This window comes from Natator depressus, chromosome 5 (genome assembly GCF_965152275.1).
Source record: "Natator depressus isolate rNatDep1 chromosome 5, rNatDep2.hap1, whole genome shotgun sequence".
Classification (NCBI taxonomy): Eukaryota; Metazoa; Chordata; order Testudines; family Cheloniidae; genus Natator; species Natator depressus.
This window is the reverse complement of record NC_134238.1, coordinates 47,050,409-47,066,518: the sequence shown is the minus strand read 5'-3', so window position 1 is coordinate 47,066,518 and position 16,110 is coordinate 47,050,409. Positions and strand designations below refer to the sequence as shown.

General features: G+C 37.7%; 1 protein-coding gene across 4 annotated transcripts in view; it reads right to left on the bottom strand.

Moving 5' to 3' along the window:
* Position 1: 1 nt before the first annotated feature.
* Positions 2-16,110, bottom strand: part of CERT1 (ceramide transporter 1) — a 161,978-nt gene continuing 145,869 nt past the window's right edge. For all 4 annotated transcript variants that reach the window (XM_074952711.1, XM_074952712.1, XM_074952713.1 and 1 more), the window contains 7 exons: positions 14,693-14,788; positions 9,760-9,892; positions 9,579-9,649; positions 7,913-8,041; positions 7,309-7,438; positions 4,474-4,610; positions 2-2,981 (listed from right to left, as the gene is read on the bottom strand). In XM_074952711.1, coding sequence (XP_074808812.1) covers positions 4,483-4,610; positions 7,309-7,438; positions 7,913-8,041; positions 9,579-9,649; positions 9,760-9,892; positions 14,693-14,788 — 687 coding nt within the window. In that variant the 3' untranslated portion in view covers positions 2-2,981; positions 4,474-4,482. The remainder of the gene's footprint in view (positions 2,982-4,473; positions 4,611-7,308; positions 7,439-7,912; positions 8,042-9,578; positions 9,650-9,759; positions 9,893-14,692; positions 14,789-16,110) is intronic.

The following is a 16,110-nucleotide window of genomic DNA, read 5'->3' as shown; positions in this document are numbered from 1 at the left end:
CTTTTAAATCTTGGTTTTAAATTTGTGATTGTAACATGGAAGAGTCAACTTTTAATTTTTTAAAACTTATCAGTATCATAAAGCTATCACAGAACAAACAGCTACACACTATGCACTCAAGGTACTCAAAATATGATTCATGTTTTGGGTATATGGAGGAACAGTGGCAATTCAAATACAGCTTAATCTGTACAACTGTGACAAAAATTTTGGTGAAAGATTTTTACTGGACAATTTGGTCAGTTTAAAGAAAAACCAACAACTTCAGATAAACCAGCTCAGCCCGATTAGGTAAAGGGTGATTTCCTCTCAAAAGGTGCAATCACATTTTTTCTAGAGAAACTTATGAGAAATTATTCAGATTCAGAAAACTGGTTGAACCACCTCTTTCCCTGATCCCCTCATCCCCAATAAAAACTGTGTCTAGTCATGGAGAAGATCTAATTTGGTGACAGATCCAGGTTCCCAAGGTAACAGAAGTTAAGGGACACTATCACATTTGAAGGAGAAGATTGCTGCATTCTCTGAATAGGCTGAATTAAAAAGAACTGATTTAACTTACAAAAATGAAAATCTGAAGTCTGAGGCTAGTGCTCAGCAACAATACAAAACACATATAGTTAAGGTGACATATTAATTGGCAGAAAAAAGCCCAAGTGTTGGAGGAGGAAGGAGAGAGATTTCATAAATGCAAAAAAGGTTCAGAGATCTCTTCTGGAAGAAAGGGCATAATGGATACTCAACATACATTTACACAGCATGAGAAGAAGCCTGCAGACTAAGCTTTTATTTGAAGGGTCAGTACTTATGACTCTTGAACCTGCAATTCTTTCCATATTCAGTAAGGAGCTTCTTGTAACTCTGATTGGGCAGGACTAGCTGTAGTGAAAGACCAGTGTTTTTATCTAAAAGTAAAATGTATTCTTTACAAGTAGTATCTTTAGTGTAATTTTATTTACAGAATAAATTGCAAAAGTACATCACATTTAGTGCAAATGCAACTAATATTAAGATTTATATACTGCTTTGTAAACTTTCTATACCTTTGTAAAATAAAGCTCTCCATTTAAATTAAGAAACAGTTACTTGCCTGTGTTCAATGATAGTTACCAGAAATGGCAAATAAAGAGTTAAACAGTTGTATTTTGGGCATAAGATTTTTTGTAAAGTTCCCATTAGTGGCTATGGTCAATGAACCATTTTTCAGCTGATTTCAAAAAGATGAAACATTTGAGGTATAAGAAATTCTTTTCAACATCACTAGATAAAATGCTTACTGGTGATATAGTAAACATGTACAATTTAATTTTGTTTGCCTTACTAGCATTACCATATAGGCACTTTTCTACATATTCAAATCAAGAACAGAATTATTCTGTAATAAGGCATATTCCATGCACACCATTTAGAGAAAGGCAAATAAATGAGGAGAAAAGTTTTATAGATCATGAAATCTGCATGTGTGTGTGTGTAACCATGTGTTATATATGTGTTTGTACCTCTTTATATAGAAGACTAAGACACAAGGAGTAATTCACTTACAACATTGTGCAGATATCAGACATTTATCAGCCAACTCTTCATTAAATTACTCTTTTGTAGTTATATCCAGGCACCTGCAATACTATATTAAATAAGACTTTCAGCTTTCCTTTGAAAAAAATATATCTGAATCTTATGTTGTTCTACATATACAAGTTAGTGAAGTGCCCAAGAAATGCCTTTAAATAATCTCTACCTAAAGGCCACCAAGCGAGATATCCGCTCAAGTGAGTACTAGTCTCTGCCCCCACAGTCCACTCCTCACGGCTATTTCCAGAGATCAAAGGCAGGCAGATATTTGCATTTAAGTTCTCACAGCAACTAAGGGGAACTTTTCATTTAGAATCTGTGGATTCTTATAACTCTGTTAAGTTTCTGATCAAATAGTAAATATTAACAACTCACATTTTCTACACATACCTCATAGCATGGCTTTAATTAAGATGAGAAACAAAAATGTGCAGGACCAGGAAATAATATACTCGCTCTTACTTGCAGACTGGGAATGTTGTCCTATGTAGTCCAATTTGCTTTAATAAATATTACAGGGTACCTTCTTGTAGTTTCATGCAACCCACAGTCCACATGTAACGTAGCATGGACAGACTACTGTTGTAGTTTTCAGGCACAATCTCACCCTCTCATATAGAATCTACCTAGAAATTTCTGAATCATGTTCAATAAATTCTGTAGCACAAATTACATAACTAAAAAATACAATAGAAATATAAAGATATCTTGGAAAAAAAATAAAGCTTTTCACACTCTTCCTCCATCGGAGCCAAAGGTCTTCATAGGAGTAAGATAACAGAAAAGGCAAAGTCATATGGATATTGACAGCCCTCAATTAAGAGACATTTTACATAACAAGATGATTCATTATAGAAACCAGCAGCAATGAACTATGATTATACAAAGCAAAACAAAACCCCTGCCCAAAGGTCACCTAGACTTTACTGCAAACCTGAAAAAAATACCACACACAGGTTTTTGTGCATATAAAGCACATACAGTATGCTATATGTGCATTTGTCTTTTGTGCTTTTTAGACATGCACAAAAACAGAAAACTGTATGAGTGTCTTATGAAGGGCCACAGTAAACAAAAGCTCTGCAAATTGTTTAAAATTGAAGCAGTAACCCAAGTTGGTGATTCAAAGTTGTATTTTTTTCTCCTCTAAAGCAAGCAAATAAAAATATATCCATATACATGTATCAATACATGTATTTCTAATTACACACTGATTCAACAAGGAGAGCTAGCAGGAGACAGCTAGTGTTAGATGATCAGCCTCACGGTGTTGCAGTATTTCTTCACTTCAGAAAACAAAGCCTAGGACTTGGGCCACAAAAGACTGTAGATCCTACGTTCCAGCTTGGAGCCTTCAATTTGATTTTTTTCCTCCAACATGGAATGTTCACACAGTCTTGTTCCAATCACTGTAGAAACATGGAAAGGACACAGCAGAATACATTTAGAACACTAGTAAGAAAATGAGAAATAGTTATGAAACATTCCAAAAGTACAATTTAGAAACAATGTCGTGTCTCCAAATTTTTCTTGTTTGATAATGACAAACACTTGAGTTTTTAATTATTCACATTTTCAGACAGGCCTTCTTTAACTAAATGCAATGGAAGTAAGTTGTGAGCTAGAAACTATAGGGACAAACTATCATTACCAAAGAAGATCAAATGACCCAGACTTCTAGGATTTTGTACACTGAATAAAACCTACTCAACATAGGCAACTGTGGAAGATCAGGACAGCAAATAGGCAAAAACCCTCTATCAACTCTCCATAATATCAGAACTGCCAAATTCTGCATAAACTGCTGGCACTGGATTGTTTTGACATGACTTACGCATAATGAAGAATACTGAAGTGTAGTGTAGTAATCTAAATCTAACATCACAAGAGTACATACTAAGATCTCCCAGTAAATGAAGGCCCAGTCTGCTATTAATATAAATATAGCCAGGCTGCCCTGAGGATGACTGAAACTGGTTTAGCACATAGTTTTGTTTTTGCTGATGTTTAACACATGCCATTTTTGAACAGATAAACTATATCTGTGATTGAAATATATCCATAGAGACCCCATCCCTACACAGATATATATGTGTTATCAAAAAGACTCTGAAAATCCAAAACTCTACCCACCAAAACCCTTGAGTTCTGATGACAACTAAGATCGCATTGGAACCATTATAACACATCCTAAAACATGACTATCCTGCCAACTAGGCAGCGTAAAAGAACGAGATTGTTCAGTCAAACACTGCGATGGACTTATATCAACTATTACGTTATCTCCAAGTCCCTGCTTTAACTATTAGGTGGCCAACACCCCAAAGATTACCGGATAAACGCCTACAGTTTGAATGACAACATTCTGTTTTTACAAAAGTTTAAAATTATTTACACTACTCACTACACTGCATTATCTTATTCTAAAAGACACCAAATATTAAACGGTTTGATTTTGGCAGCTATTTGAAGAAAGGCCAGTGCTTGATCCTTTCTACCTGCATTTCTAGTTTGCTAAAAATATAAAATATACATTTTTATAATATGTCAACCTGTTCAATCCAATATATAGGTGATCCTATACTAAACCAAGATTTTCACTGAACTCAGAAAATCACCTATAATGCAAAAATACATTTTTAAAATTTGCACAAAGACTTTATATTTTTTGTAGGAAGTCAACTAATTGTATTAACCTTATTATTTCTTTATGTATGTAGAAAATGCATTGGTTTATTAACTTCGCTTTAGCATATAGCTCAAAATATAGATAAACTCACAATAGCTGTGATAATTACAGTAATAAACACATTTCTAGATGGTCTAGCTTTTTTGTTTGGATTTTAATATTTAGAATAATATATACAGAAGACAACACTCCACAAAAAGTTTAGCAAATACCTGTTAATACTAGAAGAAAATAGGCTTTCCTGCTGTTTTGTCTTGCACATATGATGTAAAACGCTTCAGGAATTTGGGATACTCTCGTTTTGCCACTGCTCGTAACACTGAGGCTGGTGCCCATCCCCCAGGATTCACTAAAAATAAAGATAAAACTAGATAAAAGCTATACTCTAAAACAAACACATATATAGCTGGACTAGTAAATGCTTAACACTAATTTGTAGACAAAACAAATTATTGGTTTAACATAGACTATCCATCCCTTTGCATCCAGAGTCAACATTTCTTGATAACTACTAGTTCAACAGCTAGGAGCATCAGAAAATCTGTACTATAACTCATTCAACATTTGTAATTTAATATTGATTGAAAGCACTATTTCAGTTTACTGGTTATATAGAACCACAATGTGTCACTTAATAGCACTCTTGCTTCTGAACTAGGTCAGGCTCAAATTCCAGATCAGGATTTGGGATCACAGCTAATACTGAGACTGTAGGTGCAGTATAGGTATATATCTGACACTGTTTACATCTTATCAGGAATGCAGTGCAACATTAGGGGCTATTGCTTCATTAAGTGACCCGCAGAGGGGGAAAAAACAACACCTCAGCTTTGACCAATTTTGCTTCTTTTTGGAGTGTGATGAAGACATGAAAGGTTTTTTTTTTGTTTTTTAAATTATATACAATTCTGCTTGTTTTTTACGTGAGAAAATCAGGTCCTGTCTAGCTTGGAAGGCTGTAGTGCCGATCCTGCAATAGGATCCACATGGGCTGACCACTGAATCCATGCAGGGCTCAATGAAATCAATGGGACTATGCATAGATGCAGGGTCCACCTGCATGAATCTTCTTAAAGAATCAGGTCTTACGGCAATAGGAGTCTACAAAATGAAAGCTGAGCAACTGGGAATTTTAGTCAGATTGTTTATAGTTTGCTTTTGTTAACACTAATATCACTTCTTCCCAAATTTTCATATTAATACTCAACATTCCCTCACCGTCTTGTTAGGATGAATGCTAACAAAACGCATCCTCAGACATTTCAGGAGGTCCTCTAGCAAAGCTGGGGAAAAACAATTAGCATTCCCAATACTTTGAAGGTAAAACAAAATGGGGGAAAGTATCATTCAGGCCCTCTTTATACGTCAAAGCAGCAGAAAAGGGCATGAGCCCAGATTTTAAGACCAATTGCAGTCCATTTTTAATGGTATCATCCCTTCGGAGAGGTTGTTAAAACAGAGTTACTTTTTCCCATCTTTGGTAGATGTCCAAATGGAAGACTATAATCTCATAGAATTTTTCAGAAAGAACAGGAGATAACTCCAGTGTCCTTGTCAACATTTTCCATTTCAGAAATGTATTCTTATACAAAAAGCTATTTGATTTATTGCTGAGCGCTCAATGGCTGTTGTATTTGCCTGCACAACCACTGCACTCTCAATTTTTACTGATTGCTTATTATAAAGCATTCATAAAGTTGAGTCCAAATGGATCTCTTTGGTCCTATGTACTCCTTTTCTGGAGCCAAGCAACTGGTCAGCGTCTGCCACTTTCTGCACAACTGTGCTTCAGAAACTAAGCTCTCATTACAAAAAAGTTTCTAGCCCTTGTGGTTGCAAAAACCTTCTAAACATGAACCAAATGCAAACCAATGCAGCCCCTAATATCTCCTCCCAGCTGTCAAAACCTCCAGCTTCCCCCAACACCTTCTATAATGAAGTTATGGTATTTTAAATACAATATCCCACAGCACAACGACAAATAAATATGTAGGGTCAGCACAAAATTAAGTTCAGCATCACACTAACACAAGGAATACTGATTTAATTATTTTCATATTTCATTAGATTTATAAATGGAGGTCATTACTGATGTTTGAAACTTGAAGATTCTACAATACTGAAGTTTCTGCTGCAAAATTCAGATCAAATTTGCCACAGAATACTTGGGTGGGAGGGGTGTCTTCACTTACAAAACCCAATTATAAAGTAATTTAGTACTAGATTTACCTTTCCTTCTTATTAGTACTGTAATATATTTAATATTCAGATGTGCAGGTAACAACTGAGTCTTCACTATGCTATTTAATAGTGGGGGATAAGAATGTTGAAAACATGAAAGATATATAGGCTAGTTAGAAATGTTCTGCACTTCCATAAAAGTGGCAGACTGTTACACGGTTCCCGTATTACTCTTTTCAAGCAGGCCTCTGAATGTGTGTACGTGTATAGGAATTTTAGTTTACTGATGATAATCTTATATTTGGCTGTTGAGGATTTTGGTCAGCATGGGAAGAAGCTGTCATTCTCAATTTCTACTGAAATCTATAGCCTATCTGCCTGGGGTCGTTTTCCAGCTAAACAGAATATATTTCCACTGTTTTGGCTAATTACTTTGAAAGAAAGAAGATTTTACACCTTTATTACCAGCAGCTTCTCCTCAGCCTAGCCAATAGGTTGTTTTTGGAAATAACAGACTTGACATCAAAAGATTAATACATGTATACTGCTAAAGAAAGTATGATGTATGCCAATCAACTCAAATAGGCCAGTTGAAACTTCTTTTTTTCAACACTCTTTCTATATTTATGATTGTGTGACGCAACACATTTGACATTTCTACTGTTCTCCCAACCAATCACACAGTGAATGTTTGAATTTATTGGTGACTGCGGCACCTGTCTTAGGTCTTTCTGATTTTGACTAAAAGGTTCATAGATGTTGATCTAAAAGTAAGTTTAACAGAAAACTCTGAACTTTATTTTTGCGAGCAATCACAACCCCTAGAAGTAATGTAAAGTATACTGTATTGACAAATCTATACGTACCATTAGCTACATATGTAATCTTGCATAGGATATTGTCTCTGCTTATTTCCTTGTTCCCTTCTGGTGGGCTCACCAACGTCTGACAGATCATAGCAATGTTTATTTTGGCACGAACACATCGATTGTTCAGCTGCCAAGAAATTAAACATTTAATAAGCATTACCCAAAGTTTATTTCCTCTATCAGCATTTCTAACATCTGAATGTCAAAATATTAATTTACTTTACAGCAATGCTTGGTAGCAGCAATCAAGATTTGTGCTAGGCACTGCACAGACAAGTAATAAAGATGAGTCTTTGCCCCCAAGAGCTTACAGTCTCGGTGTCAGACAGGATGTGACGTTTGGATGAAACAGAAAAATGTGGTAAGGGTGAACGGGGAGGGAACTAATAAAAAACCAGAGTTGAACTGAAAAGCACAGCTCTCCACTTGTCTAACCAATACGAGAAAGTGATTATTTGCAGGCATCATGGCAAAGGTGGATTTTTAAGGAAGCATTTAGAAGAGAATAAGGTGACAGCTTTATGAAGTGTGATGCATTTAAGATTTTGGATTAAAAAAATTCTGAATGCACAGTTTGATAATATTCCGAGGAATTACTTACAGGGGCGCTATCATGTTCCACAGAGAAGTTACAGACAATCCAAGTTTCAGGATCATTTTCACTGAACGCTGGTATCTTTCTAATAGCAGACAGATACAGCACATCCCGCTGAGAAGCTGGCCACACTCTCTGCAGGGAGAGAGTAGTTGATTGTTAAAAAAAAGTTAAAATATTTACTGCCCAGATGTCAGCCTAAAGTCATCAATTACAAATCTGGCAAATGATATGGCCATAGCCATATTATTGTAGAGAAATTCAAGTTTGACAAAATCAAGTAGAAAGTTTCTTCAAGCTCAGTAACAGTTGATAATCCATTTCCTTTTTCAAAATATTTGAAATGGGATATAAGCTATTTCAAGCATTCTTATGTTTGGTTCCAGTGCTAAATTTATTCTGCTCATGTCCATCTCTGTTGGTCTGATTTTAAAAAAATGGATAAAATTTTTTCGCATTCTATGAAAAGAGATGATGTGCCAGCTCACACAACAGGTTAGTCACCCTTTAACAACAACAACAACAACAACAAATATAGGCAGCTCCTTCAGGGTTTTCCAGTATCAGATCTAGGTTTTGTATGGTTTGGTGTCTGAGTCACCAAACTGAACTCCATGGTATATGTAATATATAGACCTATCCACCATTAGTAGGACTCCATATTTTGAACAGTAAGTAATATTTAAATGGCAAGAACTATTGATTCAGTAATATATTATGTAGGAACAGTAAAGGAGGGTATGACAAACTATGCCACTTTCCAAGAAAAAAAGTTTTAGAAGCAGAATAACTACAAGATAAAACGTGGCATTACAGAAGCCACTTTCCTGATATTTTATATAAATACTGGCAATTAATCAATATCTTTAGAGTGCTTCATAATACTATACAGCCAGACTTGCTACACAATCCAATAAATAGTAGATTATTCTCTCATGGCAGCTTTCAGGCAAAGTATTATTGGTAGAGTTGGATCCAAGAAAAAAATTTGTTCTGGATCTCAGCCATCTTAAAGTTTGTTCAGGATTTTGATTCAGACTCTTCTCTAATAATCAGAAGCTATTAATATTAAATGTTCGGACCAGACTCTGTGGGTAGCATGTAATACGAACAAGCATCCTGACAAATGTTTGCATAGGAACTAGTTAAACAAGATTACAAAGTGAATATTGTACTTGTAACACACCAGTTCAGAATGTAACCTTGTCAGTTCTCTCAAACTGTGTGGGGTCAGCTATGGTCAGGACTACCTCAAATAAAAACCCATGGTGTTACAGGAAGTGGTCTTGATGACTCTGATGACTCAGGACTCTTCCCTGGAGTTACTAGTGATCCAATACTGTAACCTGGCATTAGGAGACACACTAATGATGGAGGTGCTATTATTTCAAAGAGATGTAAAAGAAGGCATGGACCCTAAAGTCTCCATGACATACATGCAAGGCTAAGAACGATAATTCTGCCATCTTTGTTAAATTCCAAATTGAGGAAAATGCAACTGGGTACAGAATTCTTCACTTCCTGTCCTAAACTTTTGTATAGTGCTGTTAAACAGCTGCAATGTTTCGCAATAGAGGGGACTATATTTAGTGATTGGTACAGCAGTTTCTATATAAAGTGCTTTGGGATCCTTCTGGATGTCAGGTGCTATATAAATGTAAGATATTGTTACCTTGTGTGTCTGGTAAATGATGATTGCATTATCTGCTAAAGTTTCCACAACATGGAAATTTTCAATGGTTGCTAAAAATAAAAGAACTAGATCAGTGTACAAGCACAAACATACATAAATTAGGTAAAGGTTTTAAACATTCAAACCAACAGTCATGACTTAAAAAAAAATGATTTCTTACTTTCCCAGTCATTACGAACATCAACATTCCAGAAGTACTGGCAGACCTCGTGTCCCGTAACCCCTTTGACTGCATGTGTTGCTTTCAAAGGATCTAGGACTATCCCATTTTCTTCCACCTCTCTTCTGTACACCTTTAGGCAAATACAAAATAGCACAAAAGAAATGCACAGTAGAAAAGGCTAAAACTGCTTTGGATTTTTGTTGTGCTTCTTCCTGAGAATCTAATTTGACAGTCCATTTAACAAAGTTACATCAAACAGCAGTAAGAATGACTGAACAATCCTAGGCAAAGTGGATTATTTTTTTTAAACAGAATATTCATGCTATTTGAATGGTTTAATATTTTATAAAAAGGCTATGTTTAGGAAGGAAATATGTCAGTGATTAAAATAGATAATCAAAGAAGCTAAACATTAATATAATCCAGTACTTAAAGGGGTAAGAGAAAAATTCTGCAAGACTGATTTTTCATGCTAATGTGCTGGATGCAGTACTAAGATTAAAAGAAATAACTAAAGGCTGCCCTAACAGCAGAAGGAAATCCAGTTACCACAGATCTGACTACAACTTGGTGAATTGAAGGGAGTAAGAGAGGGAGAGAAAGGGACAAGAAAACAGTTATTTCAAAATATATTATGAAATGCTTCGGTGACCTGCAGAAAAAGAAAGCCAGAGTCAGCCCTGTCTTATACCACACTCAGTGTTATCTGAGGACCTGACAAGGATGTCCCCACTAACCAAGCTGTCTGGGATATTCACCAGAGAGATGGAAACTAATTTGTTTTTCTTTAATCTTTAAAAGCTGATAGTATAGTATTTGAAATACTTTAGTACCTATGTGCTCCAATATGGATCGCACTATGCTAGACACTATACAGGAAGCGCCACAAAGTCATCTGGCTGATTCCAGGTTTGCAGAATTTCGTGGAAGTCACTGATACAGGAATATTTCGCTGTATTACTGAGCCAGTCCATTATAATTTTTTGTACATGGTATGTGTTTTTCTAACCTTATTTAATTATTAGAACAAGTATTTCATCTAATAAGAGGCACCTTCAGAGCTAAAGAAATATTGCCATCTGATTTTGTGGTATTTGTGACCTTTCAGAATGGAGCATTCTAGGATATCAGTGAACATGTACTTCTGAGTACTCCACAGCACTTAAAACAGAAATTTGTCCATTCAAATCCTATTATTGATATCCGCTCCACCATAGTATCTGAGCACCAACAAAGTACCTAAAGATAAAGTATCCCTTTTGTAACAGGTAGGAGTAAATTTTTGATTAATATTAAGGTTTTGGATTCTTCCCCCCCCCCCCCCCCCAGAAAAGACAGGGGCCAATGGGTGAGTAAAGTCAAAAATAAATTTTATATTTATTTGTGTTCAGGTTAGTGGCCATTTTTACCTCTGGCAGAAAGTTGAAAGCCTTGGCTCCATTACCGTGAGAGTTCTATTTCCTATGCTCAAGAGTTTCCCCCTAATGAAGAACACTTTCACTTTGCAAGCGGAATAAAATCCCAATGAAAGGTCATGGATACGTATGGGGAAATGATCTCCAGAAGCCAAGGCTAGTCTCATGGACTTTAAATATCAAGATAGAGACCTTACACTAGATTCTGTTTTCAATAAGAAGCTAATGAGCCCAATGGTGTTTTGCTCACAGCAACTCATGTTGCTTAGAATGGGTGCTGCATTTTGTACTAGTTTAGAGTTTTTTCAGGGAATCTGGCTTCATTCATAGTAAGAGGTACATTAAGCAAACCTGGAGGTCATGAATCCACGGATCACCATAGCCAGGTCTGGTGTCTGACATACCTATGATTCTATGACACCAGAGGTAAATATACCCAAATCTCTATATCTAGAAGAGGGGCTTGTACATGTGAACATTTTGTGCAAGCTGGGGTATGAACTAGCACTAACCTGCGGTGGACTAACTGTCCATGCGGCTCCTATGTACATGGGTCCTTGGAAGGAGAGGAGGCCAAAGCCACCCCCACATGTTCATCCAGTGGTAAATTGCACTCACAATCTGTTTCCAAATGGTCCTGCTCGAAGAGGGAGCTACTTCCTTGTCTTCCTCCTCCTGACAGCATTTCAGGCATCACTGTACATAATCCAGATGGGCTGGATCCGAGGATCTCTGGACTGCCAGATCCTTCGCAGATGAAACATTACCTCTCCATCCACATAGAGGATAACTGAGAAATTCCTGAGGTGGCCCAAAATAAGGCACCAGGACTGCCAGTTTCTCCAGCAATGGGGGTTTGGGAACATGCCTGCAGGTTGCAGACCACAGGTGGCACAAATAGAGCCACAGGTCTCCGCATTCTTCTTTTATCTTCCTCCTGGTAAAGATATGGGTCTGGATCCAAGACAGAATGCACTGGGGATCAGTGGATTCAGAGGGAAGTATGGAGATTCAGTTCTTTGTGGGGACCTTGTAGGGATCCTAGGAGAAGGAAGCATAATGTGTTCTGGCCTCTTCTTAACAGAAGAAGGCAAGAATGTTCTTGGAACTGGGGAAACAAGTCTCCTTGTGGAAACCTTGTGTTTCGTGCTCTGAAGCAATGAACACACTGGACTTGAAAGTAAATTTGGACTACCATCGTGAGAGCGCTCTCCGAAACGGAGGATGAAGCTGGAACCAACCCAGGAACCGAAAACCGATCTGAAGAAGCGGATATCAGATCCGACATCATATGCAAATCCATCTCCCTTGTTACTGAAGTTGGGGGTGGAATGGGTCCCTCTTTTTTAAGGATAAGGCCTTTTCCTGTAGCCATATTGTAAGGGCTGAGGCGTTCGTCTGCAGCCATATTAAGAGAGCAGTAGACATGAGCTAAGAAGCAGAGTCATGTTCTCACATTCCATCTAAATTACATTAAAACAATGTAATATCGGGTTGTTAAGAAGGCGATCCTGTCCTAATACTACCTACCATTGCCAGATAAAGAAACAGATCTTAAGATGGTTAAAGAAAACTTAGTTTGATAGTATTCTGTCTGGCAAGAAATCACTTATCAATAGCTGTGGTTGTGAAATCCCCATTTCTTTATTGTTTTGTCTTTATGGTCCCCACTTCTCTATTGTTTATCTGTATGGTCTTTGTCTGGTTCTACAGCGGTGCCTAAATCAAGTAGGTTATGCCTTGAGCCCTGGGAAATAGGTAAAGGTGGGTGCCGTAGTGTGTGTGTGTGTAAGTAACACTTTGGAGATGTTATAGCCTTGTCAGAATTGATGGATCCAAAAGTTCTGATGCATGGGAACAGCCACTGCTAACAGCAGCTGTTTTGTCCCTATGCCTCTTTCTTCGATGCCAGGACAGACAGAATTAAAAGGCACTGATGGCCCTGATTCTGACACACGAATCAAGTCCATCTTCCTAGATTTGGAAGTGGAAGTCAGAACCAACTCTGGTGCTGCAGCCGGAGGGGTTCCATCAGGGTTTGGTAACTGTGACGCAAGAGGTACAGGACCGGTGACAGAGGCGAAACTGTCTCTCAACATCTCTTGTGGAATTGAGGCAGTCGGATCTGGCCAGGTGGCCCTTGGTTCAGACATGTGAAGCCTTGGGGGCTTGACTGAGGGAGTTACAGGGACTTGATCCAGCCCTGACAGGGGCTGTGGCCTCTTGGAATCCTTTAGTTACTGGGAGCTACTGGAAGCCCCAGGAGCTGAGGCTGGCCTCTCAGGGTATGTCTACACTGCAATTAAAAACCTGCAGCTGGCCTATGCTAGCTGACTTGGGCTCGCAGAGCTCAAGCTAACAGGCTGTTTAATTGCCATGTGTTCAGGACACTCCAACTTGCAGGATTCTAGGGGCCACGCTGCAGTCTGAGCCTGAACATTTATACTGCAATTAAAGCCTGAGTCAGTTAGCACAGGCAAGCCACGGGTGTCTAACTATAGTGTAGACCTACCCTTCGACCTTGGATCGGAGGACTGATTGGATCAGGAGAGTCTAGCATTGAGAGCTTCCTTGAGAAGGAGAAGCTCCAGATGAGTACCTTATCCTTGTGGGCTTTGGGAAAAAAGGTCTGATAAACTGAACACCCAGAAAGCAAATGTTCTTGTCCGAAACTTTTGAAGCACCACACGTGGTCATCAGATGCCAGGAAGACAACTGGGCAGGAAACACTCTTAAATGCCAGCCTCTTTTTTTTCTTCAATTCTACCATAACCGGGAATAACACTAACTATACTAACAAAGCTAACACTAACGAAGAGGAGAAAGGTTCCGGCTCTGAAGACATCAGAAGTGTTCACATCCTTCCAGGCACGTGCTTGGAAGGAACTGAGCTCCCTATCTAGGCTTGCCCTCAGAACGTCAGTGCTGCTCAGGAGAGGGGTGCGTGACATGGCTCTAGCTGACACTGCTAGAAGAAGGTTCTACTGCAAGACACCACAAAGTGGTATAGTACCTATAAGTATGTATATGCAAAGCCATTTGAAGAAAAATAGTTTGTTAATGTACTTTAAGATAGCCCCATTTCAATGAGGCCTAGATGAAAGAGCAATAACAAAACTGTTAACGCGTGTCAGCATAGTCCACGCAGTTAGTCCATGGCAGGCTAGTGTGGAGTAGATTCTCACTCCAGCTAACCCAAGCCAGTCTAATATGGGACCTTCAAGAAGAGAGGGTGATAAAGGAAAGTGACCTCCCTCTGCACAGGAATGAAATGTCTGGCATGAAGTCATAAAGAATACTGTGTGTACTTAAAGATATAAAATGGTTATCCTTGTATATCTCATCGATAGTACCTTACTCCAATAGTCATGTTTTAAATCAATGTGATTACGTGTGGAGTAAGGGTATCAGAATATGGGCCTATATCAGTATTAACATGACAGACAGATTTCAGTGTAACATTTTATATAAATTCAAAAATGTTATAAAATATTGTACAATGCAATTTTATTTACCTTCATTTCACCTTCTTCTACCACCAACTGCCAATTGGCATCTCCTCCTACATCCTGTAAAGAGTAAGTCATGTGATTCTGCACCATCTCTTCCACCTTTAGAGGAAAAAAAAAAAAGCAACATTTATAAAGGTTCCTGCCACCTTCTTGCCAGCACATTCAGGGCACTGTACAGTAATATCTGAAGCCACTATAAAATACTAGCAATAGATCTAGTGCATGAGCTGGACATAGACAATGGAACAAAAAACCAGTGACGGTTAAGTTAGCAGATGCCTTGCAGCATTCAGAACCAAAAGCAAAACTGATCCCTAATAAAATGAATTCTTCGCACAAGCACTTCCCACCCATCCCCATCTCTTTCACCCCCACCTTTAACAGCTGAATAATTGTACTAACTATTCAAGTTTTTACTTCTACCTATAGGGAAGGAAGAGAGATTACCTCTATTACAATATTTAAGAAAAGGAGGACTTGTGGCACCTTAGAGACTAACAAATTTATTTGAGCATAAGCTCACTTCATCAGATGCATATTTAAGAGGTGCTCTGATCCTACAGAGATAGTGGCCATTATAAGTACCTAAATAAACAATCGCATTGAAGTGCAGGACTTTCTCTGAAAATTTACATTTAATGAAAAACAGCATTTAAGAACCTGAGCAATAAAAAACCGATTAAAGCCACTCGTTTTCTACGCTTAGAAAGTTAAATCCGTATTGTAAGCATTCAGATGTCTCAAAAGCTTTATAGGCTGCAGTGAAGGAAAACCAAGTACATGTGACTTGTTGAACATTTACTATTCTGCATTAGCACAAGCTGCTATGGTCTTTCAATAGCATCCTGGGGTGCTGATTGATTTAAAGGGACACTCTCAATAAGTTTAATTGCCAACGTGTTTGCACTCCTTCATTAAGTCATCTTTTAATTTTATGTTTTTGCATCATTTAAAAATATTTTAAACTTTTAAAATCACTGTGATGTATGTGAATTACTGTAGTCTTTAGAAAAATGTACTTGATATACCTCCATCTATTCTTTAAGCTACACAAACACTACCATATTTGTACTCCTTCTGTCTGTATGAAAAGCATCCTTTAGGTATACAGCTGTGGGGTATGAACAGGGCTGAAAGGGTCCCTTTAAGTTTTCTAAACACATTTATAGTGTCTGCCCTGGAATGTAGGTGCCAAATCCTGTCAATCACATTTCCAAACCTGCTCTTTTTCAATTGAAATTATAATCTGAGATAATTATGGAGGAAAGAAAGAATATTACAAGTTACTTCACAGATACGTTTTATAACATGGTAGAAAAGTTTGCTTCAGTTTTTTGTGTGTAATTTAAAAACAAGTGAATACTCAAAATAGGTGTTACAACACCTGCAGATTAATGTGTAATTTGCAATGTCTGTCAATC